At 39.8% G+C, this 24,535-nt stretch overlaps 1 protein-coding gene across 6 annotated transcripts in view; it reads left to right on the top strand.

Moving 5' to 3' along the window:
* The window catches only part of AFF2 (ALF transcription elongation factor 2), a 350,681-nt gene extending 327,673 nt beyond the window's left edge, over positions 1-23,008 (top strand). For 5 of the 6 annotated variants that reach the window (XM_068204990.1, XM_068204985.1, XM_068204986.1 and 2 more), the window contains exons 14-22: positions 1,456-1,595; positions 2,146-2,209; positions 5,541-5,677; positions 8,850-8,921; positions 9,277-9,370; positions 12,056-12,103; positions 12,604-12,653; positions 16,892-17,106; positions 21,567-23,008. In XM_068204990.1, the coding sequence (XP_068061091.1) occupies positions 1,456-1,595; positions 2,146-2,209; positions 5,541-5,677; positions 8,850-8,921; positions 9,277-9,370; positions 12,056-12,103; positions 12,604-12,653; positions 16,892-17,106; positions 21,567-21,688 (942 nt within the window). In that variant the 3' untranslated portion in view covers positions 21,689-23,008. The remainder of the gene's footprint in view (positions 1-1,455; positions 1,596-2,145; positions 2,210-5,540; positions 5,678-8,849; positions 8,922-9,276; positions 9,371-12,055; positions 12,104-12,603; positions 12,654-16,891; positions 17,107-21,566) is intronic. The other variant, XM_068204989.1, reaches the window with a different exon arrangement.
* The last annotated feature ends 1,527 nt before the right edge of the window (positions 23,009-24,535 follow it).

The raw sequence follows: 24,535 nt of genomic DNA, 5'->3' as shown, positions 1-24,535 counted from the left end.
ATATTATGGCCTAAACTAAACAGACAATAAAAATATAGCAAAGTATTTCTGTCCATAGTACACTCAGCATGTTAATAACTGCTCTCAAGTTTTCAGGCTCACAACAGTAAGGTTTATTTATGCTTTATCTTCATTAATTATTTGTAAGCTTTTAGACAAATTGTAAATGTTAGAATATCACACTGTTAGGGCCATCTCCCATCAGTGGTTCTCACAGAGACAGTTCTTCGTTGCTTGCTTTTCACCAGATTCAGGTAGGTTTTTTTTCTGAAAATACATAAAAAAGAGCCAAAACTGCATATCAAATTCACTAAAACAACATAAAACTTCACATTAGTTTGTCATCCTCTTTTTAGGTTAAACAGAGAAACTCCAGGGTTTTGGCCCATTTTAGAAAATAATCCTTCCTCTAGAGTTTCAAACCCATCCTTACTTTATATTATCAACCTGTATCTTAGTATCATTATCAAAATTAAAAGACAAGAAGAAAATTCTGCCACAGAAAAGGCCATGCATAGCCCCATTTTTCACAGTTCACCACTTTGAGAGAGGTTGTTACCCTGCACTGTAATAGTAAAACTCACAAGTTGCATTGAATTGTAGGTGACAAATCACTTCACCTTATTCATTCATCCCTGTTGCTTTCTGATATCATTGTGTCACTTCAAGCTGCGCCAGTAATACACACGCCTTCAACTGAAATCAGTGCCAAAATGAACTGCATATGTCAGCAAATAAACAGTGCTGTGTAAACAGCAGGGCCTCTTCCTCTCATCCCAGCATCTCTAGTCAGATTTATCCTTGGTTAATCTATTATCTTGATACAAGAAATATTTTTCCCCTAAAATATGTTAGACTTCTTTCCCTAGTTCACTGGTTCATCTGTAATTTAGTTTATCTGGTTGGGGACCAAGCTTGCAAGTTGCAATTGCCTGATTTAAAATCTTCTGTTATGCTTCTGGTTTTAATCATTGCAAAGTCACAACTGACTTCTGCTTTCCATTCTTCTTTCTGTAGCAAGAGAGGAAATTGTTCCCTGCTGAAATCCAAGCAGACTCTTCAGCCACATTAACAGTTAGCTCCTAGGAATGTAGAATAAAGTTTACATTAGTGTGATACACCTTGAAGAAGTTGAGTTTAGATCTAGCCTGGCCCATTAGATCTCCCCACCAGTCAGTAACAGCCTGGTATCCACCTAAAACTTACACCTCAAAGTGTAAATTACTGAGTTCAGGTGAGAGCTCAGAAGTGGAGTCATACTCCCTAATTAATCTTTTAGGCTCATGTTACGAAGAAGTGAAGGGTGGTTTGGTGAGGTGACATGAAGGTAGGTGGGCTTTGTGCCTTAGCCTTCGGTTTGTTGGGATGGGTTTTTGGCAGGGAGGATGGATGTGAGCACTTACATTGTTGGAAAGTGTTTGTTTGAACTATGAATAACAATCCTGTGTTTCCTAGGAGGAAGAATCTCACAGTACACCCACAGCCAACACTCTTCTTGACACCAGCCATCTAGAACCAGACATCTGGTCTGCAATGCCAACGCTTTCCAATGGGAATTCTGAGCCCAGAAGACCCAAAATAACATTTGATGATGTGTAAGTTTTATTGACTTTGTGCTCTGTGATTGGGATTTTTGTGCAAGCAGAGGTCCCAGTGAAAGAGAATATCTTTGATTACAGTGCTGGCACTGGGCACCTGTGTGGATAGTGCTGCACAAAGGCACACACAGTTTTAATCTTGGCAAATGAACTGTTGTCACTGATTAATGAAGATTCTGTTGATAAATGTTTTCAGATCATGAATGTGTGTTCACAGTAATTCTTCTTAATTTTTTTTTTAATTTTAGCTCCTCTAATGGAAACTTCTTATACTTAATTAGTTTAAAATATTTTTCCTTTTCCTCTGTTCAGCACACATTAATAGGCCCTTTGGGCAGCCAGTTTCTACAGCTACTTATTTAACATTCTGGTCACCCATCATAACTCTGCATACAGCAGCTTCAGATTGATATCAGGTTAAGATTTAAAGAGATAAGTGGGCATATATGTCAAAATTCTTCTTTAAAGCAGTCAGCAATTTTTTCAAACAACATTTGTCCAGCTATATGAAAACAAAGACTTGAATTACTTGATTTTGTCTCTCTAGGCTGCACAATGCAGATTATTACATGCAAGAGGCTAAGAAGCTGAAGCATAAAGCAGATGCACTGGTAGGTTATCACAGGTTTTTTTTTGTCTCTCTCCATTGTAGAACTCAGTGTTAAAAAAATGAACATTATTGCACAAGATCTAAAGACTTTCAAACCAAGAGGAACTCTGCTACTGACTAAACTGTGCTTCAGTTTGTGCTCCGTAAACACACTGTACACAAGTTAAACCCTGAATGCCATTCCTAACTTTTAAGTATTTGTTCCCAAAAGAAAGCTACTTACAATAGCTGGTGTTTCTTCCAAGGGGGAGCAACAATCATGCTCTTTATGAAGTATGTAAGATGGTTTTATGAAAGTTGACATGTATTTGAAATTTGTTTTTCTATTCATTTTGAACCTAAAACAGAAGTGATGAAATATTCCATACCAGAAAGACAGGCAAATCACCTCACACCCCATTATCATGTGGTAAAACTGTTTGATATTTCCAATCTGATTGTTTAAAATCTGAAACAATTCATTTTTATGTACTACATTCATTTTTATTGCATGGTTTGAGGCTGATAAAGAAAGTCTCAACACACTTATTCCCAAAAAATCTGTTAGTGAGGTAGCTCAATGCTGGGAAAGCTTTTCTCCTTGCTTTACCCCAGATGAAATTCCAGTAAGATTGGCCTAATTATGCCAAGTGTTTGGATTTCGATAAAACTCCATTATCTACAGATTGTATTCTACCATGGTTTGATCTATACAAGCTATGCCAGTTCTGTGGTGTCCTTAATAAACGTTTGTTTGGCAGGAAGGGACTTTGCCTCCTGCTACATAGAACAGTGGCTCATTCAGGAAGACTTAGTGGAACTTGATTCCTCTACTTAGTTTAACTAAGATGTCTAAAATGGAGTGTGCCCATCCACTTTGCCCCTCAAAGAGCTGGGTGTTTGTTCACCTCTCAACTTTATTATTTCTGTGGGTTTTGCATGTATATTCTATCATTACCCATCAGAGCTGTATTTTGCACTTAGAAATTAAAAAAAAAAAAAAAAAAAACAAAACAATTACATGCTATGTTTTTAAAAAGCAAAGTAACGAAACAAAAAAGTCTCTCCCTCTGCTGTCAGTGAGCTGAAGGAGAGCTGACATTTCAAGCTGTCTGCTTCAGCTCTGCAGGCTCCCTTTTGGCTTGGGGCACAGTGTTTCCAAGTGTTTTCCGTGTGGGGTGGGTTCAGGGTTTTGGCACCTGTTGTGACTGTCAGCAAGGTGACAGTCATCCCTCCCAGCATGCCCATTGACAGGAGGTGGCCCAATGGCTTCCAGCTGGCTCAGCAGGGCATGTCCAGCCGCAGCCTGGCATCTCACAACACCTCCCACAGCTGGGTGACCTTTAAACAAAGCACACGTGGTGCTGGCACGGGCTACCTGCTCCGTGCTAGCAAATATTTACAGGCTCAGGCTCCCGATGATCTCAACACGCTCCGTCAGTTCCCCTCCCTCTGCAGCCGGACGCGCTCACAAGGTGTTGACCCTTCTCCTGTGCTCTTACCTGAGCCTGTGCCTGCAGGATCAGGGGTGTTTCTCAAGCAGCACTAAGAGGAGCACTAGGAGGAGGCACAGCACATCCCATTGCTGCCTGCAGGCAGGTCCTGCCTGCCACACACAGTTTGACAACCCGAGTGCCCTGATGTGAGGCCATCCACTGTGATCAACTTGTTGGCAGGCATAAATATCCATGAACAAAGTATCTGCTTTTTCCTTCTGCTATTTAGATCTCAAGTATTTTTTTTCCCACCCAATGCAACTGCACACAAATAATCTCCATGTAACACATTTGGTGTGCAATCCCATAGTGTTACTTGTCCTATGGAAACAATTGCTGCTGGTTACTTGGTGCTGACATGACAGAGCACAGGCAGCATTGAAAGATGTGTTGCAGTGGCTAGAAAGATAATGCATGTGACCTCAAAATGTGTCAGCAAATGTTAATGAGATTTGTGGCAGCAGTGTTCCTGAGCTTGTAGAGAAAATAGATTTCTGGTGAAGGGCAGGACATTTCATGTCTTACGGGAGCAACCCCATGCAAACCTCTCCTTGTCTGGGGCTGCAGTAAGGGATCAGCTAATTTGGGTGGGCTGCTGCAGTGGCAACTTGCTGTACCATATGGAAGAGATCTTGGAGACCTCACTGGGTGCCTGTCTGAGATGTGACGAGCTGGAAAAATTCCACCTTCTTCAGAGAAGCGGATCCCATTCCTGGCTCAAATTCTGTGTCTCTACTAAATCTGCTTGCAGCCAGATTCTTTTTTCCATACCACAAAAAGTCATCTGTGGAAGACTTTTTGTCTTCCAAAATGAATGGAAATTCTTTCAAAGTGAAAAAAGGAATTTGAAGAATATGCTGAGAAGCAGCCACTGGAATAGAGAGAGAGCAGTCAGGAACATTTCCCCTTTTCTGATCATTCATTTAATACCTATCAATTATACAAAGGCTCTGTATGTAATCAATGCACTAGAGCAGTGCTTGAAATTAAAGGTGGGCAGAGAGAACTAGTTATGGCTTAGAAGGAGCCACAAAGACAAGTATACTGTTACCTTGGACCAATAATAAATGTTATGTTTAGTATGTTGTGAGAATATGCCTCTGTTTTGTGAATGGAAGCATATGCAGATGCATAAAAAATAATTTGATAGAGACATAGACATTTTTAAATTATTTAAAGTATATTGGATCTCCTATATCAAATGCCACATTAGTAGAATTCTTACATTCAGCTATCAAAAACTGAAAATGTTAAATACTATTATAAAGTGCATACTATAAAAATGTCATATATAATATTCATTACACATAAAAAAAGAAATCAGTATGTCTAAGTCAGTTTAATCACAACCATTACAAGGGCTAAAACCTTTTGCAATAAAATCCTAGTAAAATGAAATATTAAGCAGTGCTATATTGTCTCCTTTTTTTTGCCTTCTCTTTTACTCATATAAGTGATGTGATTTTTTTTTTTTGATCAACAGTGAACACAGAATATGACATCAGCCAAATGGCATGGAGTTGTTACTTAACCCTTGCATAATGACATTTAAACTTAGTTCATCTGTCAAGAAGCAGTATGGATGTGCACAAACATGCTTAGTGCCCTTTCTTGCCTGTGTAAATCCCTGATGTCAGTGGACATACACTGACTTTCCCCTGTGGAGCATTCAGCCACACAGTACCCTGAAAAGTTTTGGTAAAAACATAATTCCTGCCTTTATTACTGTATAAATTCATTCTTAACTACCAGTGTTGCTTTGCTTTCATCCTAAAGCTAGCGTTGCTTTGTAGAATAATCTGCCCACCTAGAAATCAAAGCTGAAGGATTTTCTTGACAGTGTCATTCCCATTTCAGCTGGAGAAGTTTGGTAAAGCAGTGAATTATGCTGATGCTGCCCTCTCCTTCATCGAGTGCGGGAACGCCATGGAGCGAGATCCATTAGAAGCTAAATCTCCATACACCATGTACTCAGAGACTGTGGAACTCATCAGGTTAATGTCCTTTCTGTGATCATTTTCATCATCTCATTTCAGTCATAATTAGAACCTGCTATGTTTTAAAAAATACCATTTCAACGTATTAATGATTTGTCCAAGGCATCTTCATCTCAGAAGTCATCATAATTAGTTCTTGCCATTTTATTAATGTCATGGAAAATTTATAATTGATGGACACTGCTTTTATAAATTATCCCCTTTAGAGGTTATAATGTGAGTGTTATAATTTGCAATATTCATAAAATTAAAATTGAAATGTAGTGGGTGGAAGTAAAGTATAGTAATTTCACTGTTTGGCAATGACACTTGTCTTTTAAAAGGTGTAGTTTTATAATTCTAAACATTAAAGGGAGTCTATCAGGATTTCTATTACAAACCCTGGTTTTAGAGGTTTAAAACTTGGCTGTTAAAAATGAGAAAAACTGAAACTTGGGATAAAAGATTATAGCCAGAGAGGAAGCTTCTGCATATATTGTCTTGAAAACAGTGTATTTTTAATGTTATAGGAATGTGAACCAGCTGAATTAATTTTAATACAGTTTTGTAGACTCATAGGCTAGAATATGGATAAGAGAGTCTTTACATACTAAAAAATGTCTGAATTATTATTCTAAAATCTGCTACTGCCTCCTTATAGCTGTTTCATAGTGTTGGGTCCATAGAAATAATAGTCTCCTGAGTTACTAAGTTTGCTTTACTTGAGCAAATTATCCAAGTGAAATCAAGCAGGCTTAAGTTTACCTGTAAGTAGAACAACAGGATTTTTACTCTTCACTGTGATGCACCTTTGCTTTCCCCAGTGTATGCTGGGAACATCCTTGTTAATGTCAGTGTAATTACTGGCAGTTTGCAGAAGTGAAAGAAAAAGAGGCAAATCAAGCCCTAAATATTTGGTTTTTAATATGTCAAGGTGGTTTTTTTAACATGCCAAATTAGCTATTAGGGACTGCCAAAATAATGCATGTTTAACATTTTGAATAAGTAGGTATTTGCATAATAAAATGTATCAAATCTTAAGCTCTTACTATCAGGTAAATAATATGCCTGTTAAAAATATAAAAACATGTTTTTTACATTTTACACTTTGTAAAGGGAAGAAGAAAATGTAAAGAAATCACTCAAGAAAAAAAATTATGTTCACTCAACACTTGATCCATGCTCTCCATCCTGGAGAGCAGAGGACTTAGAAAAGGAGCCACCTGCCTCTGCTCTGCTGTGCCCAAATCATCCTGCAGTCTGACAGCGTGGCCTGAACTACACAGCTGCAGCTGCATGGCAGAATAAATTGTATTTAGAGAAATATTCTTTAAAGAAGGGAACGCTTCTTCATAGGAGCCTGCATTGATTTTTGGTTTTTTAAGAAAACCACACAGCCCAGTTGAAATCATTGCTCCTCAGTCCGGCAGTCTGTTCAGAGTGCACAGATCAAAAAGCTTTGTTCACCCATAACATGTGGAATCAGAGAATGGCAGCTCCAGGAGTGGCTCACGAAAGGGCAGGACCTGCAGGGAGTCAGGTGAGGGCACAGCTGTGTCCTGGCGTGACTGGCACTCCTCAGCATCAACAGCTCTGCTGCCTCGCTGCTCCTGGCACAGCCCTGCTGCAGGCTGTGGGACAGATAGACCTTGGCATGGAAGCAGCACCTGAACTGCTTCTGGCTGTGGAAGAATCTGGAGAATATGTTACAGTAGATCTCCAATATATAAATAGCTTAAGTCATGTGAGATTAATTCTACCACCTACCACCAAAAGTAGAGTTTAGTTCACCAACTGTTGCATGTAGCATCTTGTAGCAGCCAGTGAGACTGATTTGTCCATTTAATTGCTGTCAGTGGTCACACATGGACAAAAGGTGATTGCCCAGGTGAGCAGCAGGCTGGTACAGGCTCAGTAAACTCCATGGACCAGGACACAATTCTTGTGGGCTACAGTGGGTGCTGGATATACAAACAAAGTACGTGGCTGTGCACACCATGCCTTCTCAGTGTAGCTGCTAATAGTAACATAGGTTTTTACTGTGAGATAACAAATAGAGGGAGATTTTTCTCATTTTTACTCCTCTCTTCATCAGAAGCACAATTTCCACCTTTTGCATTTAGCTGTGTCTGCCCTGACTATTTGCATCAGATACCTATTTGTGAAAGCAAGTGGAGCATCAAAGAGATTGAGACTATCAGAGATCTGACTGTCAAATGTGTTCTAAGTTAATGGTAATGCTGAAATCCCAAAGAGACACAGATCTTTGTGTTTGATCACATTCATCCAGTCTGATTAGGACCACCATACCCAAGAGCAGGTGGGACAGGATGTGGAGGAAGCACTCCAGCTGGGGTGGTGCAGCTGCAGGCTGGGGCTGGGATGGGTGGTGAGAGCAAGGCAGGGGAGAGCAGCACAGCTGCCTGCACTCCATTACCTCCTTGTAAATGAGAACTCATCAAGACTGCCTGGATACCTTAAAACTTTCTTACGCAACGCTGAACCCTATTACTTATTCTAACACAAGTACCTGTGAAATTGCATTACAGCTCAGAACAATGATTTTATGCGATGAATTGATTTTCAAGAGACTAATGCATAGAATGGAGTGTGCTCAGTTAAAGGAAAAAAAAGACAGAGGAAATAGGAATACTCAATCCTTGATCATCCAAATGCTGGACAGCAGCAATTAAATAGAGAGGGAAGACCAAGTACACAAGATTCATAAATTAATGAACCCAAGAATGAAAAAGCTGTGAACATGACCTTTCCTATATGTAACACCATTTTCTATATGAAATATATTTATGAGAAGGATTTTGAAGATATTATTCAAGCCCAAAGTATTATATGTAAAACCTTATTATATGTTACTTTACAGTTCAGTACCTATAGGGCCAAGATCTTACTCTTCTGTTCAACACTCATCCCAAATGTTTACAGGACTCAGCCTAGTTGGCTGGATATAATATCACTAATATGCCCAAGAATAGTTCACCTTGTTGGCCCAAAAAATTGGTTGGTGATTTACTTCAGGCCTCCAGATTTTAAGTGTTGCTTTCTGTTGAGTTTTACATTGATCTCTTAATTGCAGAACACTGTGACCAATAACTGTTGCAGTTGAAGAATATCTGATTATTTTTGGAAACATCTTAACTCTCAATTTCTTATCTCTCACCTTTCTGAAAAGGTATGCAATGAGACTCAAAAATTTCACAGGCTCTTCTGCCACAGAAGGGGACAAGAAATTAGCAGTTTTATGGTAAGTCCCTTTGCGACAATGAGAGAAGCAGCTAAAATCTTAAGGAGGACTTTAAAAGTACTGAATTACTTAAACAGCTTACAGAAGATCATTATTCTTGTTTTCCATTAAACTATTAAAGGATAACTAATGGATTTCTTCAGCAGCTGACTAAACATTTATCCTTCTAATTTATATTCTTATCAAGATGGGATTTTAATGCTTTAGACCACTTTTTTTTTCTCCTTTTGCTTATGTTTCAAAATGTAACCTTAGAACAGAAACTGCAAAATATAGGTCAGCTTTTTTTTTTTTTTACAGTTTATAGGTTTCATTAAGCAGTGGAATTAACATAATCCTTTCCTAATTACCACAGCTACCGATGCCTATCACTTCTCTACTTGAGAATGTTTAAACTAAAGAAGGACCATGCTATGAAGTACTCCAGATCTCTGATGGAATATTTTAAGGTAATCTTTATTCTGTTTAATTTGTTGATATGAAATGAAATTCATACCAGCACTGAGAGCTCTCACAAGTACAACTGCATGACTTAAAGTCCCACATTTAACCTCTCCCCTGGGAAATGCAGGCAGAATGGCTGCCAGGGAATGGCGACAGAAGTGATTTGGGGGATTTTTGGATTAATCACTTGATTCAAAGGACCATACTCAGTAATTCTACAAAAATAATATTATTCTCAACACCATGTAATGTTTATGCAAGTTTCTGATTCTTTCAAGGTTTCAATGTGCAAGTGATTATGAACTGACCCCCAATGAACCATAATAAAGCAATTATTTGGGCTGTAGTTAGTTAAGTTTAGATTTTAGATTCAGTGAGATTTCCTGAAGCTTATTGCAGTTTCAGAGATTTCTCCTTTTATTCCTGTGGAACTTCGAATTACCTTATCTACATCTTGAAGAATTGCCTGGTCATGACTTGGGAACGTTTTGTTTTTCCTTGTCAAATGCTCTTTACCCAGTGTAAAAATGACAAATCCTCACTGTTCCTCAATTAAGAGAGAAATAGAATCTTTCTTCAGCTCTGAGGTTTTGATATTTATATTTTACTGGTTAATGCTGTTTGAAGCAAACATTAATTCTTTTACTTTATTACTACATATTATTATATAATTATGTAATTATACTGGCTTGTCAGCCCATCAGTCTTTTTTTGTTGGTGTTTTCAGCCTTTGTGAATTTGTTTAAGGCTTTGACGTATTGGTACTGCAAACCAGTAAAAACCTCTAACACTGCAGTTTTCATATTTTCATGTAAATGGTGATAAAATGGTCCTTCTGCTGTAAAACTCTACTAATGTCATGGCAGCAGCCATAGTCCTGACTGCCCATGTGTTCCCTATGTGTGTCTCTGTGCAACTTCAGTAATGTTAGTCCTAATCTTGTGCTTAAATGGAGGCTCTCTTGTACCATTAGGAGCGCCTCTGTTGTGCTCATGGAGTTTTCAGTCAGGGATTTGCACAAGAAATTAAATTTGAGCTACACACATTTGTAACCTCAGCATTTTCATGAAATGTATTCCAGCCACTTCAGATTTTATCCAGGATGAATGTAGATTGTATCTTAAAAAAAGGATTATTAGACAAATAAACCTTTTCTGCAGAAAGTAATGATTTCTTAAAAAAAAAAAAGAGGGGGGGAGCAGGGGAGATTCATTTGCCTTAAAGCCACTTTATTTTCTCTAGCTGTGCAAATAGGTAAGATAAAGAACATATTTACTACTCCCAGCATAAGAAAACGTATTTTGATGTAAATTAAAATAAGATTAAAAAATGAAAACGCAATAAAATAGACGAATCAGGAATACTAGGCATAGGCATGCAGTTGAAGCTAAGTGTTTCAGTAAATGTTACAGTGTGTGCTATGAGCACTGTAACTCATTGCCTAGGAGCAGTGTTTGAGTGTACACAGATTATATGTTCAGGTTCTTTCTGTAATAAAGGCACAGAAGGAGAAAAGAAAAAAATGGGAGCTATTAACTATGTGTTAGTTTTGTATTGCTGCACCATGCTCTCTGTGTTCACTAGCAAGAATCTGTAATACAAATGAAACAGATTAACTGTTTGAATAGAGTTGTTATTCAAACTTTTACACAATTTTAACTGTGAAAAGCAGCCCACGGTTTACAGCAGAGCTGGGGAGGAATTTTTCAGCTAAATTGTTCTTTATATTTTTCCTCACAAATGCCACTTTGTCCAAATTGAAACCATTTGTGGACAGAACTGGTTCTGATTAACTTCCAATTAAAAGCTTCAAAATTATACTTTTAACATTTCAAAACAGAAAATAGCCATTTAATCATGAAAGCAATTTTGAAATTTAGAGGCAACTTGGAGTAAAATACCACTAAAGTGATAATTTTTTTTAATTGAATTTAAACATTTTATGATCAGAAAAAGTGACATCCTATGGTGCATTTCCTCTGAAAGTTTGAGGAAGATTTTCCTGGTTTTTAAAACATGCTGTCAGTAGTCATTGAAATATTTTTGCTAAATATTTTCATTATCAAATAACTGCTTCCAATTGAAATCTAGTCTTAATCTTGACAGAGCTATTATTTGTCTCCAGGTACTGCTGGGAACAATCCCCGGACAGGAAAAATTAACGATAAAAGCTTCTTCTCCATTTCTGAAGACTTTCCAGGGCAGTTTAGGTCCCTCTTTCCTCATATGCTCCATATGCTCTGTGCTGTGAAACACCCCAAGTCATGCTCGCACCCTCTTGTGACAAGCAGTGGCTGCTGTGCAGGAGTGCCCAGGCCAGGCCAGTGCTGTGGCTTGGACAATGTGTTCTGCTTTGGTCAGAAATGCTGGGCTGTGAGCTTTAGAATCAAGGGTGCTGTCTGTGCTCCACTGAATCTCTGTGCCTCCCATGCAAGATAGCGATTACAGTAACCAGATGAGGGTTGTAAGAATGTGGGTAATACGTTGCAGAGAACTTGTAAAACTTGATTGCATTTTCACTGGGCGTGCTGAATTCTCAGCAAGGGAGCTGAATGATTGTTTTCAGAGGGCACACACAGATAGCCTCAGCCCTGATACTGCCACTTTGTATGGGAACTAAGATACCACTCAGTCTGAGCAAGGCTGGAAAGACCTGGGCTTTATTGTTGCTCGGCAATCTTTTTGTACAGGGTTTTACAAGGTGCTACACAGACGTGAAAGGCAGAATGAGTAAGCAGGTAAGGAAAGTCAATTTGTGCAACTAAAATATATAAAAACAAAAGCATTCAAGCAGATCCTTACTAAAAGTTTTATTTATAATAGTACCTGAATCCCAAGCCACCTTCCCTAAGCAACTTGGGAGGGATCAGTTTCATTAAAGCATCAAGCCAAATTATTTTTGTTGTAAAATATTGAAGGTCCCTCTAAAGATAAGCAGTCATTTTCACCCTGAAGATCTTACTTTGTAGAATAAGTTTCTGTGGTAATTAAACCACTTCTTTGTGACCTACATCTGCTTTTACTGGAATTTATTCTCTATTTCATCAAATGATTTTCAAGCTACTGGTTGGAACCTACCAATCATCCACCAGCCACTTAATTATGGGACCAATGTGCAGAGCTTTTCTGCTCCATGCACTGTAGCTCTTGCAATGAAAAAGGGGAATGTTGAGCCTTGTGTCATCAGTATTCATGTACTTGCATCACCTGTATTTACATTTTGGTTTTGTACTTACAGAACTCTTCAAAAGCCTCACAGGCCCCCTCACCTTGGGGCGGCAATGGAAAGTGAGTATTTTCTGCTGAGTACTTCTGTCTGGAAACAAGTGGTACCAAGAGGAGGGGAAGTGTTTTTCTGCCTCTAAAGGCAAAGGACAGGTCATGGGATCAGTGTTTTGGGAGCTGCAGGTGTATGTCAACCATGTATCATGTAGAAACTGTTCTTCTGGGCTACAGAATTGATCATAGAGCAGCCTTGGGCTCATGGGGGCGAGGGGCTCCCACTGGACTAAGTCAGATTCCCCTGTGAGCCATCCAGTGTGGGTAGGAAGGAAGAGCTGAATCACACCTTCATGTGTGCAAAGCCTCCTTAAATCTAAAATCAGACATGGTGGGTCTGTGCTGAATTCTTTTGACAGTTTACTTCTCAAGCCAAATGAAGGCCATAAAAATATCAGTTAATTAGCTGGCAAGTACAATGACACTTTAGGAAGCCAAAGTAAAGTTAACCTTCATTGCAATGATTTTTCAATGATTCGTTCAGCAATGAAAGACCAATGAATATTTCATTGATATATGGTAAGTGCTGTTTAATAAAACTGAAGGTATAATAGTGGTGAAAATGTGAAGGCACTTAGGCAGCCAATTATCAGTGGCTTCATATTAACGTTAAAACACCCTCACCTCAGATAGGAAGTCAGGGTAATGCAGTTATGATCAGTGGAGGTGCATTGCTGCTGCATCCTTGCCTTTATCTTGCAGTGGCTGTTGCCAGCTGACACACATTTCTCCTGCTTCTTTGTCCTGGTCACACATCCAGACACAAGTAAAACAAAGGCGAAGGACCACCTTTTTTCCCATCTTTATTTGAGTAGGCTAAATTCTGGGTGAAAATTATTATCCTTAATGGCCTCTTTCTGGTGGTTGAGAAGAAGAAATTACTATTAGACACACCAGGGAAACAAAGAAGGAGGGGTTGAAGTTTAGAACAACGAGAACTCAAGTTTCAAAAAGACTTTGTACTCAATCAGGGCAAAATGAAAAATTCCAACATTTTGCTTAAAGTGAAATATTGCCTCAAATAATTCAAAATATTTTGGGGTATAGATAGGTATATATACACACCCCAAATACTCAGTTATTTTGAATATGTATGTATAGAGCTATTAAGGTCTAGATTGTAACACAAACTAAAGTGATGAAATAAGAAATCACTTTAAATAAAAGTTGAAGATATTTTAACACTGGAAAAGCAACTACTAGATTAAATTATTCATTATGTGCCAGTTTTTCCAGGCATTGAAGTGTCAGTGAAACCTTGTATTGTAATAAAAATACATAAATGTTAACATAAAGTTTTAGTGATCAAATAGACCACTGGAGCATAACATCTCTTTTGTTCCTTAAGAGGAGGCTTGTACATAAACCTTTCATGGAGCAGAAGTTATCCTTTTATTCCTGTCCTATAACAGACCCCTATGAAGTGTGTGCTCTGCAGGTGATGACATCTCCCTCACTATTTAAAGCAGATATTAGGTGTCCAGGACTGAGAATAAGTGAGTTTTGACTGGAGGAGAAAATTCTTGTGTGGCCACAAAGTAGGCAGCAGAAACCCAGCCTTCAGGTCACCATCGCTTCTAACATAACACCCAGCTGATCAGTCTCTTCCCACTAACTTTGGAGATAAGGAAGGAAAGCTCTGAAAGTGCATATCTCTGTCTTCTATTCAGAGCAGGAAGCACTTGACACGTGAGAGTAACTGAGTGACAAGGCTGTGTTACAACACCTGTGACCCAACACACAGAGACCACAGTGCACACTCAGGTCTTGTGTCCCCTCTGTGTGGAGTCTCAGAAGAAAACATCTCTCCAGCTGGCTCAGAGCTGCTCTCTACCTCAGGTGGCTCCTAGTTCCTCCAAGGTTTGTCACAGGCCTGGTGCTGCCATTGGCAGCTTGTGCTCTGCCTTCCCCAGGGCTACTTGCTCTATAGTTTTCTCTTAATCCCCTGAAAATTTTCAGATGGGAAGAGAATTCACACACCACAGAAAAAAAGACCAAACACTATCCGACATATGGCATCACTGGAGATGGAGCAGCAGCCTGGTGCAGGATGGGGGGACAGTGGGGCAATCCCAAATATTTTTTTAACAAATTGGCATGGAGTGTAGTCTAGTCAGGATCTCAGATCCATCAAAAATCACAGCTTGGCTTACTGGAATTTCTTCCTACTCGTTTGAAAGGGTTGTGAACCTCTACAAAGTTGGCCCAGGTTCCATCCTGGCAATGAAACAAATTTTCTCTGGTTTCATTACAGAAATGTTTCCCACCTCTAGCGACAGAAAGCACAAAATACAGAGATTTAGTAGACTCACCACAGTAATAATGGCTGTGCACAATAGGGTAAATCCAATGAACAATGTGCTTTATTTGGCAGAAATGCGTCAGCTGGTTGTAAGTGGCTCTAACAAAATACTCTTGGTCTCCTCAGATACTTATCATTTTTAACTGCTCCCAGACCTAATCTAGTATAGTTCAGCTCTTCTGTGCAATAAAGACACTGTGGCAAGTCAGGTAACCAGGATGTTTTGAGACTTAAAAATAAAGCATTTGTGCATTAGGACATGCTTAAACTCTAACCCATAAGCTGGGTAAAAAGCTACAAGCTGCCAAATCAATGTGATCTCCAGCTCTGGAAAAAGAATGTATCACAGGAGCCTGTTGTTGAGCACAGGTAATAGCAGGGCACTGCTGGAAAATCTGCAGCAAAAGCTGTTGCCATCGATGCCTTTCAGCCCAAGGCTGTGCTGTCGTGTCAGTCTGTCCTGCAGCACCTTGAGGTGTCAGCAGGTCTGTGCCCAGGCAAGGCCATTGACAGTGGCCTTTAAAGCCAAGAGGCCAAGCCCTTCTGTCCTGGGCTTTGGATCAGGCTCAGTGACTGAGCTTGATGCTGTTGCACAGCATAAGGCATTTACAGCTGCATGTCCAGGGAGGGGTTGCAACATCCCTGTCTGGAGAGTTTCGGTCTCTTTGCTTCATGCAGAGAGTGCCAGGAGTGTCTTGGCCCTGCATCTCAAGTGTATTCCACAGCAAATAGCATGCTTTTGTTTAGGCAAGTGCTTCCAAATGGGTGAATGAAATTACATCCAGCTGGGGCTGGTCACCAGTGATGTTCCCCAGGGCTTGGTACTGTTTCATATCTTTATTGATGATCTGAAGCCCCCTTGATCTTGAAGGGGATCGAGGGCACCCTCAGTCAGTTTGTCGATGACACCAAGTTGGGCAGGAGGGTGGCTCTTTTTACTTCTCCCAAGTAACAAGTGATGAGACAATAGCCTCAAGTTGTACCAAGGGAGGTTTAGATTGGAGATTAGGAATAATTTCTTCACCAAAAGGGTCATCAAACACTGGAATAGCCTGCCCAGGGAGTTGGTTGAGTTGCCTTCCCTGGAGGTATTGAAAGTGTCTTTATGTCAACATGGCATGTGGGGACATGGGATACTGGTGGACTTGATAGTTCTGGATTAACTGTTCGACTCAGTGATCTTAAAGGTATTTTCCAACCCAAGCAAATCCAGGATCCTATGTATTTTCAAAGAGAATAGCTGTTCTGTGAGCATTCTGCACTACACAGCTCTAAACAAGAGCGTGCTGTGCTGACCGCTGCACTGCCTGCAGCCAGCAGGTGATTCCTAATTGATGGTGTTAGAATTAAAGGAAAATCTATATTAGAACATTAGTGCCTCACTAAGTAGGTAACTTAAAACACTGCACTGTGCAGAACTGTGTGGATGAACTGTAGGCAATTAGAACAAATCTCCATAGCCTTAAAGAATCCTATGGAGATATTCATAATCCTACAGTACCCTCAGGTCCTAATACTGCTCTGCAGGGTGTTTTAAAGACTTGCTCTTTACTTATTGTGGTGACTGTTTTTGGAGCAAACTGTCATTGTGGTTTCGAGAAAATACTTTGATAATAAGCCAATATTGTACATTGAGTGTTTTCTAACTGCCATTGCAGCAGGTAGAAAAATCATTACAGCTATGAGAAGCTTCTTTCTCTGAAAGATTGCTCTATTTTTATGATAGATTTTTTTTTTTAAATAACAGATTCCTTTAAAGGGAGAATTAAATCCCTTTTTATTTTGAGTTATTCCCAGTTTATAAGCTGTCCTTTCTCATAAAGTCAGGAGGTACCACTGCATGCTCCCCCTTTACTGGGGTGCAGAGTTAACTTTTCAAGTGCATTTAGGATGGCAGTGAAGTGGGGGGTGTGAGGGGGACTCACTCTCTCTCTGCCTCTTGCAGGAGCACAGAAACCCCCTCGCCCATGTCCCTGAGCCCGTCCCCCGTCAGCTCTGCTGGAAGCAGCTCGGGCACCGCCGGCTCTTCCTCAGCGGGGACCATCACCATTCCCCAGCGCATCCACCACATGGCTGCCAGCCACGTCAACATCACCAACAACGTCCTGCGCAGCTACGAGCACTGGGACATGGCTGACAAGCTGACCAAGGAGAACAAAGGTGCCGCCCTCTCTGCTTTCTCTGTGTCCCCTTTGGCTCCCCAGCTTTAGCTTTCACTGTGCTCTCTGGATTTGGACCCAGAACCAGCGCATCTAAGAGCACAACTGTGACAGCTTGAACAAACAGACCAAATCTGCTTGCTGGTCGCTGTAGCCAATGCGTATCTTCTCTTGTCAGGCACAGAGGGGGATGTGTAACACACGCTGAACATGGGGCTATCAGAGCAGCTGGCAAATAATTTAGTGAACACAAGCCCCAAGTGATGAGAGCTTTTAAGTCTGCAAATTCGTTCACAGTTTCAGCCTCTCGTAGAGCACTGAGGTTATTTTCAGATTGCTCTGTCAACGGGTTTAAGACTCTCAAAATGCTAGCTAGGATAATAAGCAAACACTTGATGTTATGTTTATGTGGGGAGTCCGATTAGGAGATGTCCACTGAAAGCCATGACCTTGACTCTCCTATGATTGGATTGCAGATCTGTTTGTTTATTCCTAACAACAAAATGTAAGTCTTAACCACAGTCATTTCAAAGGAGTTTTGGCAAGCAGTTTGTGACTGGATTATATGAAGTATAGTGGAATGACTGAGATATAACTAAGGGACAAATTTGGTCTGCTGTTGGCCAGCTGTGAACTTCCCCATGACAATATAGTTATTCAGATTCTAGCTTTGGGCTTACACAAATCACTGAGAAAGCTTCCTTTGACACTAGAGGTACAGAACCTAACTAGGAAATAGTCTCATCGTCAATTGGCTCATTCTCTTAAATTATAGTGAGATTTCAGATGGCCGACTTGTCCTGACAAATGTGCTTGCTGTATGCAGTTTGATCTTACTCCCATTAATGTCAGTGGCAAATTTCCACTGATTTAGAGAAACTGAGCTTGAGATTTATAGAGTTTTATGTCTGAATGGTGGGTCATAATGATTCATCCCTGGATGAGGAACAATAATAGAAGTTCTGTCCAGTCCTCCCCACTGCTTCTTGTCTTTGTTCACATTGATTAATTTAGTAGCAGTGCAGTCATTTTGGATTTTTTCCATAGCTGCATCCATTTTCACGAAATGTGAAAGCGATTCCCTGTCAAATGTAATGCAGAATGTTATAGTGGGAATACAGAAGGATGCCCTGATAGGAGGAAGAGATGGTGATAATCTTGTAATTAGCCCTGTGTGTTGTGGAGTTGTTAAATGTTCTACTTGGTATTAAATCAAAATAGCTCAGGCATTCAGCCAGCAGACAGAAAATGTACCCAGCCACTGCTGTTATCAGTCCTAGAGCTGGATGAGAAAAAACCTGCTGATTCTCTTTCTGCATTTTCCTCCCTACTCTCTTCTTTGTTCTCATTTTGATTTATGATCAAATAAACCCAATTCTGCAAAGCCATATAGGCATATAGGAATACTCTTTATTCAGATGAGCAGTCCCTTTGACTTTACTGGGAGTGGATGCATGAATAAGGGTTTCTCACATGAGCAAGACATTTAAGGTTGTGACCTGCTCTTTCATATCTTGTTTCACAACCTGCAGACATATTACAGGGAATGCAAAGTTCATGTTACTTCAAATTTCATTTAAGTATTGTAAACCATTGGAGAGAGATCAGAGTTTCCTACATGCTATAGCATGTCTGCCTTTATGTATTTTCTGGAAAGATACCTCATTTCTAATTAAGTGCCTGATTTAAAGTTGCATGCTTAAACACAAATTGCAATTTGAAAAATTCATGGTGTAGCAAAAAGTATGTGAGAACTGTTGTAGTACTCTGCAGGTCTCCATCATACCACATGAGAGATTCTCTTTAAAAAAGGATGTATTCAAGACACTTTGATGTGAGAAATGGTGCAGTGTTTCATGAAAACTGGCTGTAATTGGTTCACTAGATGTCATCTGCACCTCTCAAATAATTCAAAGCACCCTTATCTGGTTGGCTGGAACAGGACTCCCTCCCGCTTTCTCCGTAGTGATCTCCAGGCCACCTTTGCCAGCTGTCTCAGCTCTGGTGCACTGCCCAAGCTCTGCTGCACTGGCCTGTGCACTGGGGGTTCAAAACTGCCCCGTGACAGCAAACAGGACAGTGCAAACCCCAGACTGTGCTGTGAGTCCCAGGTGATCATTTGGCCTCTCTCTCAGAAGCTTGAGCAGTCAGTTCATTATAAAAAATTAGATTTTCCCCCCTCCTATTGAAATAAGAATGATGTCAAAACCAAAAAACCCCACACCTGCAAAGAAACCATGATAAGATAAAAATTTAGTTCCTTAAAAAAAAAAAAAACCTAAAAAAACAAACCCAACCAGATTCAGTCACTTTTGTGGGTTTTTGTGGTCAGCTCTAATTGTTTCTCTTGTTTTCTGAATCACAGGGTGTGTCTTGCATAAGAATATGTCCTTGATGATCTGTCCTGAGATGGGTATAAAACTGTGGCCTAATAGTAATTACCTCTGGGTCTTACTGTTGTCATGAATGTTTCTTAGGTCATGCCCATGCAGCCACAAATAATTTCCACCACACTGTAGGAGCTGTGTAGCCGCCCCTTGTCCACGGCTGCCAGCTCAGGTTTTGTGCTCCTCTGAGTCTGCCTGCATGCTCCCAGTTTGAACTTGACTCATGTTCAGCTGGCTCAGAGCAGCAGACAGAAGCCTTTCTTTGTCAGCCTGACAAAAGATGTCCCATTAAAATAAAAATGCATAGCAAGAGGGAGAGCAGCAGAACTGTGACCCGCCAAGCTGATCTGGTTTGGAAACGAAAGCAGGAACATAACTGCCATGTACCTCTGGTGGAATTTCCCCTGCTCCATAGAGTTGAGAGTGTGGGGAGAATAGATGTAGTTTGGCATAAATCTGTGTCTGTAGCAAGCCAAACTAAACTGAAGATTTCCCAAAGCCCATGGGATGGTCTGTGTTGGATCACCTAAAGTGGTGTTGTTCACCATCTATAACATCAAACTCTCAGCTGACTTTAAAAGATTGGATCATTTTTTTATGCTTCTGAAGAAAGCAGGACTTCTTCTCTACAGTAGAAAACTACCAGCTCTGTAGGGAGCAAGACCTGTTCTCTCATGCATAAATTTTTTAAGTGGCATCAGTGCTTGTAGCTTTTTCCAGAAATATTAACCTGAAATTAGGCTTTAAGGTGAGTTCTCAGTATTTAAAGTAATTATTCTTTATTTGAGCCTAGAATGAGATCTCTAGAATTCAAGCAAGATAGTGCACTATTTCATCAAAATATATTGATTTTACACTGGAGGAGATGAATGAAAGACAGAGAAAGGAAGATTAAAAGTAGCTGCTGGCTGCAGCATCTCAACAGCACTGGTGCTAGCCCTGAGCTCTCATTATGCTTGCCTCCAGCCAAATCACTTTGTGCTCTGATACTGCTGTAGCTCCCAAGCTGACCAGGGTCAGGCTGTCAATACTTGGATAGAAGACCTCAAAGCAGCACTTACTCGCTGAAGAAAGTACTGATAATGATTTTGTACCCAGCATCTGCTTTCTTGAAGTGCAGCCAATGCAGTGCTGGCTGGCTCAGTGCACTGGATTGCAGACAGGGTGAGAATGTGAGGGCTCAGCCATTCCTTCCTCTGATTGTTGGTTGTTATCTGAGCTCTGAGGGGCTTTAACTGAGAGCAAGTTCCCACTTGCCTAAATATAGTGTAAGTGTTGTATATGTGGGAATGCCTGTGCCCCCGCGAGCATAAAGAACTGTGGGAGAATACAGGACACAATTCAGTTCTCCATTGACAGCAATTAGGAAAGGTCTGTCGGCCCTAACAGGATTAGTCTTTCACCCAGAGAGCATCTAACACATGACATAAAGTAAACTGGTGTGTTGCTTCCTAACTGGGGCTCTCTGTTTAGTGACCTCCTGTTAACCCTTCCCGACCAGGAATCCCAGGGCCGGGATTCTTCCCCCTTAGAGGTTCCCGTCTCCAAGGAGTTTTTTTCCTGCTGTGTTTTCTGTCTGCTCTTCCTCCCTGGCTCCCATCCCACACTCATCCTCTGGGCCAAAAGTGCTGCAATGTTAGTAACAGAAATTAGAGGGTGGAGAAAAGAGCAAGAAAGGTCTTCTAGTCTGGAAAGACCCAGTCTAGCCCTTCATGTCTGGGAAAGAGTACAGCATGGAAAGGTAATGCAAGATTTCATTGCCAGCTATTTAAATCATACAGTCAGCAAATGTAATGTTGAAAACCTGACAGGGCAGATGATCAGAGTTAAAGGAAGACTACTGGCAACCACTCATACCATCTTGTGGTAGACTTCTAGCATGGATAATCTAATTTGGTTTGTTTCAATATATTGTTGTTGTTTAAATTCTTTCTTATTCACCATATGCTCATGTGCACAACTGTCTTTAGAACTCACCAATTACACCGTGCTGCTTCTGAGTGGGAAATCATGGTAATACCTCTATTTCTGTACCATTGCCTGAAAAATTTGTTCTGTTTCTTGTGTGTTGCAGAGTTCTTTGTAGAGCTGGACTCAGTGATGGGACCCTTAACACAACACAGCAGTATGACCAATCTGGTTCGTTACGTTCGCCAGGGACTCCACTGGCTCCGCATTGAGGCTCATTTGTTGTAGTGACTGCTGCCCTGTTCATGACATCCCCATTCTTCTACCTCTACCAGCGCAGAGACGATCACTGGTGGAACTCCACTCATTTTTGGAAGTTTATTCATGTAACTTCATTTTTATTGCCTTTTTTAATATCCTATCTATTGGAAGTAGAAGTCACCATAAATGAAACTTATGACTCAAGAGCAGTATGTGTTGTACCATCTAATCATCTTTGACAATTTTCTATGCCTTGTGTCTCCTGGATCCTGCCATCCTTATGTGCTTTATGGAACGGTACATTCCCTGCAGTGTTGTTTTAAGTCCATGCTGCCTTCAAGTGAAAACAAAAAAAGCACTTTGAGAAGATATGGATTCCTGAGAAATAGTACAAAGCGTCTTAAATATTTGAGGGTATATATGAGAAGTCCCTTCTGAAATAAATTAGTAGAAGTTATAGCTATTCATTCAAAATCATCTTCTGAACCTGAACCAAGCTTTTCGACGCTTAATTCTGGCATCATTACCTGACTCAGCACATTCCTAAGATTTCATACTCCCTATGGGTTTAATCTCTAAAAGAGAATGTTGAATATCTTACAGGTACATAATGTAAGATCACCAAAGGTGTTAAGAGGTAAAAGGTTGAAGGAATGCCTCATTAAAGAATGATGACACACTATGCAATGAGGTTTTGATATTCCATTCTTCCTGTTTATTGTTGGCTTAATAATTTCAGTAGGCAGCAAAATTTATTGCAGTTTTTAGGCAGTTTCAAAATATTAGCTTTCTTAGTCTTATCTACCATTCCTATACTAAATCTGTGAATTTTCTGTTTTACTGTTTAGTCTCAAACAAATACTTATCCAAGATTTTTCTTCATAGAACAATCTCTCCTTGCATAGTGACTCACTGAAAGCAGATTTTAACAGGACTACTGCACTCTAAGCATTGATATTGTATGTAGAAGTCCATTAATAAGTGTATGCAGATTCTTCATTAACTATCTAGAAGTTTAACTAACCAGCTACTGTTGAAACATTATAATTCCATGTGGCATCAATTTTCACCTGTTTTGTTCATTTCAGAGCGTTAGAAACGAACAGTATTATCTTGCTATCTTGAAAACAATGTCAAATTAAATAAAATCACCAGATTTACCCAAAAGCAATATAACATTTGTTTAATAATGGCCATGAATACTTCCGTCAGATTACCTTTTCTCCAAGCTCTGCATCTGTTTACCTATGCTGTCATGTTTTGGACCATTCCTCTAATGCGTGAATAATAATGAGACAATTCAGATAGATTTTCAAAGCAATTGTGAATAAATTGCACCATTTCACATTTGCTCTTTCCTCTTATTTTTTTTCCCTGTTATAAACTGCACTGCTCTTCTGGTGCCACTGCAAGAAGCGCTGGTGCATGAAACAAAACAAAATGAATTTATATCAATAATTCACAAGACTTTAAATGGTCTCATCTCATTCTTGATATAACGCCTGCATACCTTACTGAACTGTAAATTCCATTTCTATAAACAGAAAATTCTCATAGCAATGTAAATATTATTCTGTCTCATCTCATTGAAATAATACAATATGTGTATTAAATGCCATCCAGATATTAGTTAATTGCAATTACCTTCTGCTATATAAACCTGTATATTCTTTAATCTGGTGAGTTATTGGATTCTACTCATTGGGTTGTGACCAGATAAATAGGATGAATTTGCATTTAAAAGGTTCAGACTGTTAAGATTTTTAGAGCAGGCCTTGGATATTTGCAATAAGAGCAGTTTAAGGACTCTGCCCAGTGCACATTTAAGACAAACATTTCTGTAGCTGTTGCATATTAGCTCCCTGTAGTACTACCTTTTCTTAAAAATCAGTAATTCCTAACATTTTGTTCCACAAGACTGTATTGTAAACACAGCCAGCGTGCATCATTAGAGAAATCATCCAGTGGAGGGTTTTCTGCAAAGGACATTTGCAGAACATGCCCATCCTGTATTATCTGCACATTCCTGTTCCTGAAGTGTTTGATTCACCCTTATCTGTTCTCTGAGGGTTTCAGTAACACATCTGAAACCTGAATCTGACACGTTGTTATGCCAACTCTGGCCCCAGTAGCTAATGAATAAAACCAGTGAGAACTATTCAGAAATGTAGATGAATGGTGGTGGTCAGGGTTTTTTTAACGAAAAGGAAAATGAAAGATTTGAAATCATTTTTTTAACAGGTTGGGTACTTGAGATGACCTAAGGTTGGGCTGGATTTTCATAAGCCAGAGTTTCCCATTCTTTTTGCAAGTAACTATTCAGTCTAATTAGGTGCATTGTCATCACTTGCTCCTTTAATGTAGATTGAAATCCAAAACTTCCATGCATTTACAAGGAATAGCAATGTCTTGAAATTCTTCAGACACAGGACTCTCCAGAGTTTGCTGCAGTCACTCAGTGATCACCATATATTATCTTTTCCCTGTTGCTTGTGGTAAACAGGTTCCTATCTCTAAATTTACCCCCATGCTCACAGTCTTTTGCTTAAACAGCTTAAGGAATTAGCCCTCCTGATTTTGTATCCTGTGACTTAGGTTGAAATGTGTGCTGAATCAATGGCATGATGATAATAAGTCCAGCAGTCAAGTCTAGGATCACAAGCCAACTTACTATTTAGCAGTCTTGTTTCAAAAGCAGCTTAGAAACAAATTAAATATGGAGAGTAAATTACTGTCTTATCCCTGGGGATGATGCTTCTTTTGGGTTAGTTATTAAGGATTATTGCACTTTTACAGGCACTATATTCATCTCATTTCAATTGCCAACATGTCATCTTTGTGGAATCATTTTACCCCTTAAAATATTACTTCCAG

The sequence above is a fragment of the Anomalospiza imberbis genome, chromosome 14 (genome assembly GCF_031753505.1).
Source record: "Anomalospiza imberbis isolate Cuckoo-Finch-1a 21T00152 chromosome 14, ASM3175350v1, whole genome shotgun sequence".
Lineage (NCBI taxonomy): Eukaryota > Metazoa > Chordata > Aves > Passeriformes > Viduidae > Anomalospiza > Anomalospiza imberbis.
This window is presented reverse-complemented; position numbering and strand designations above follow the sequence as displayed.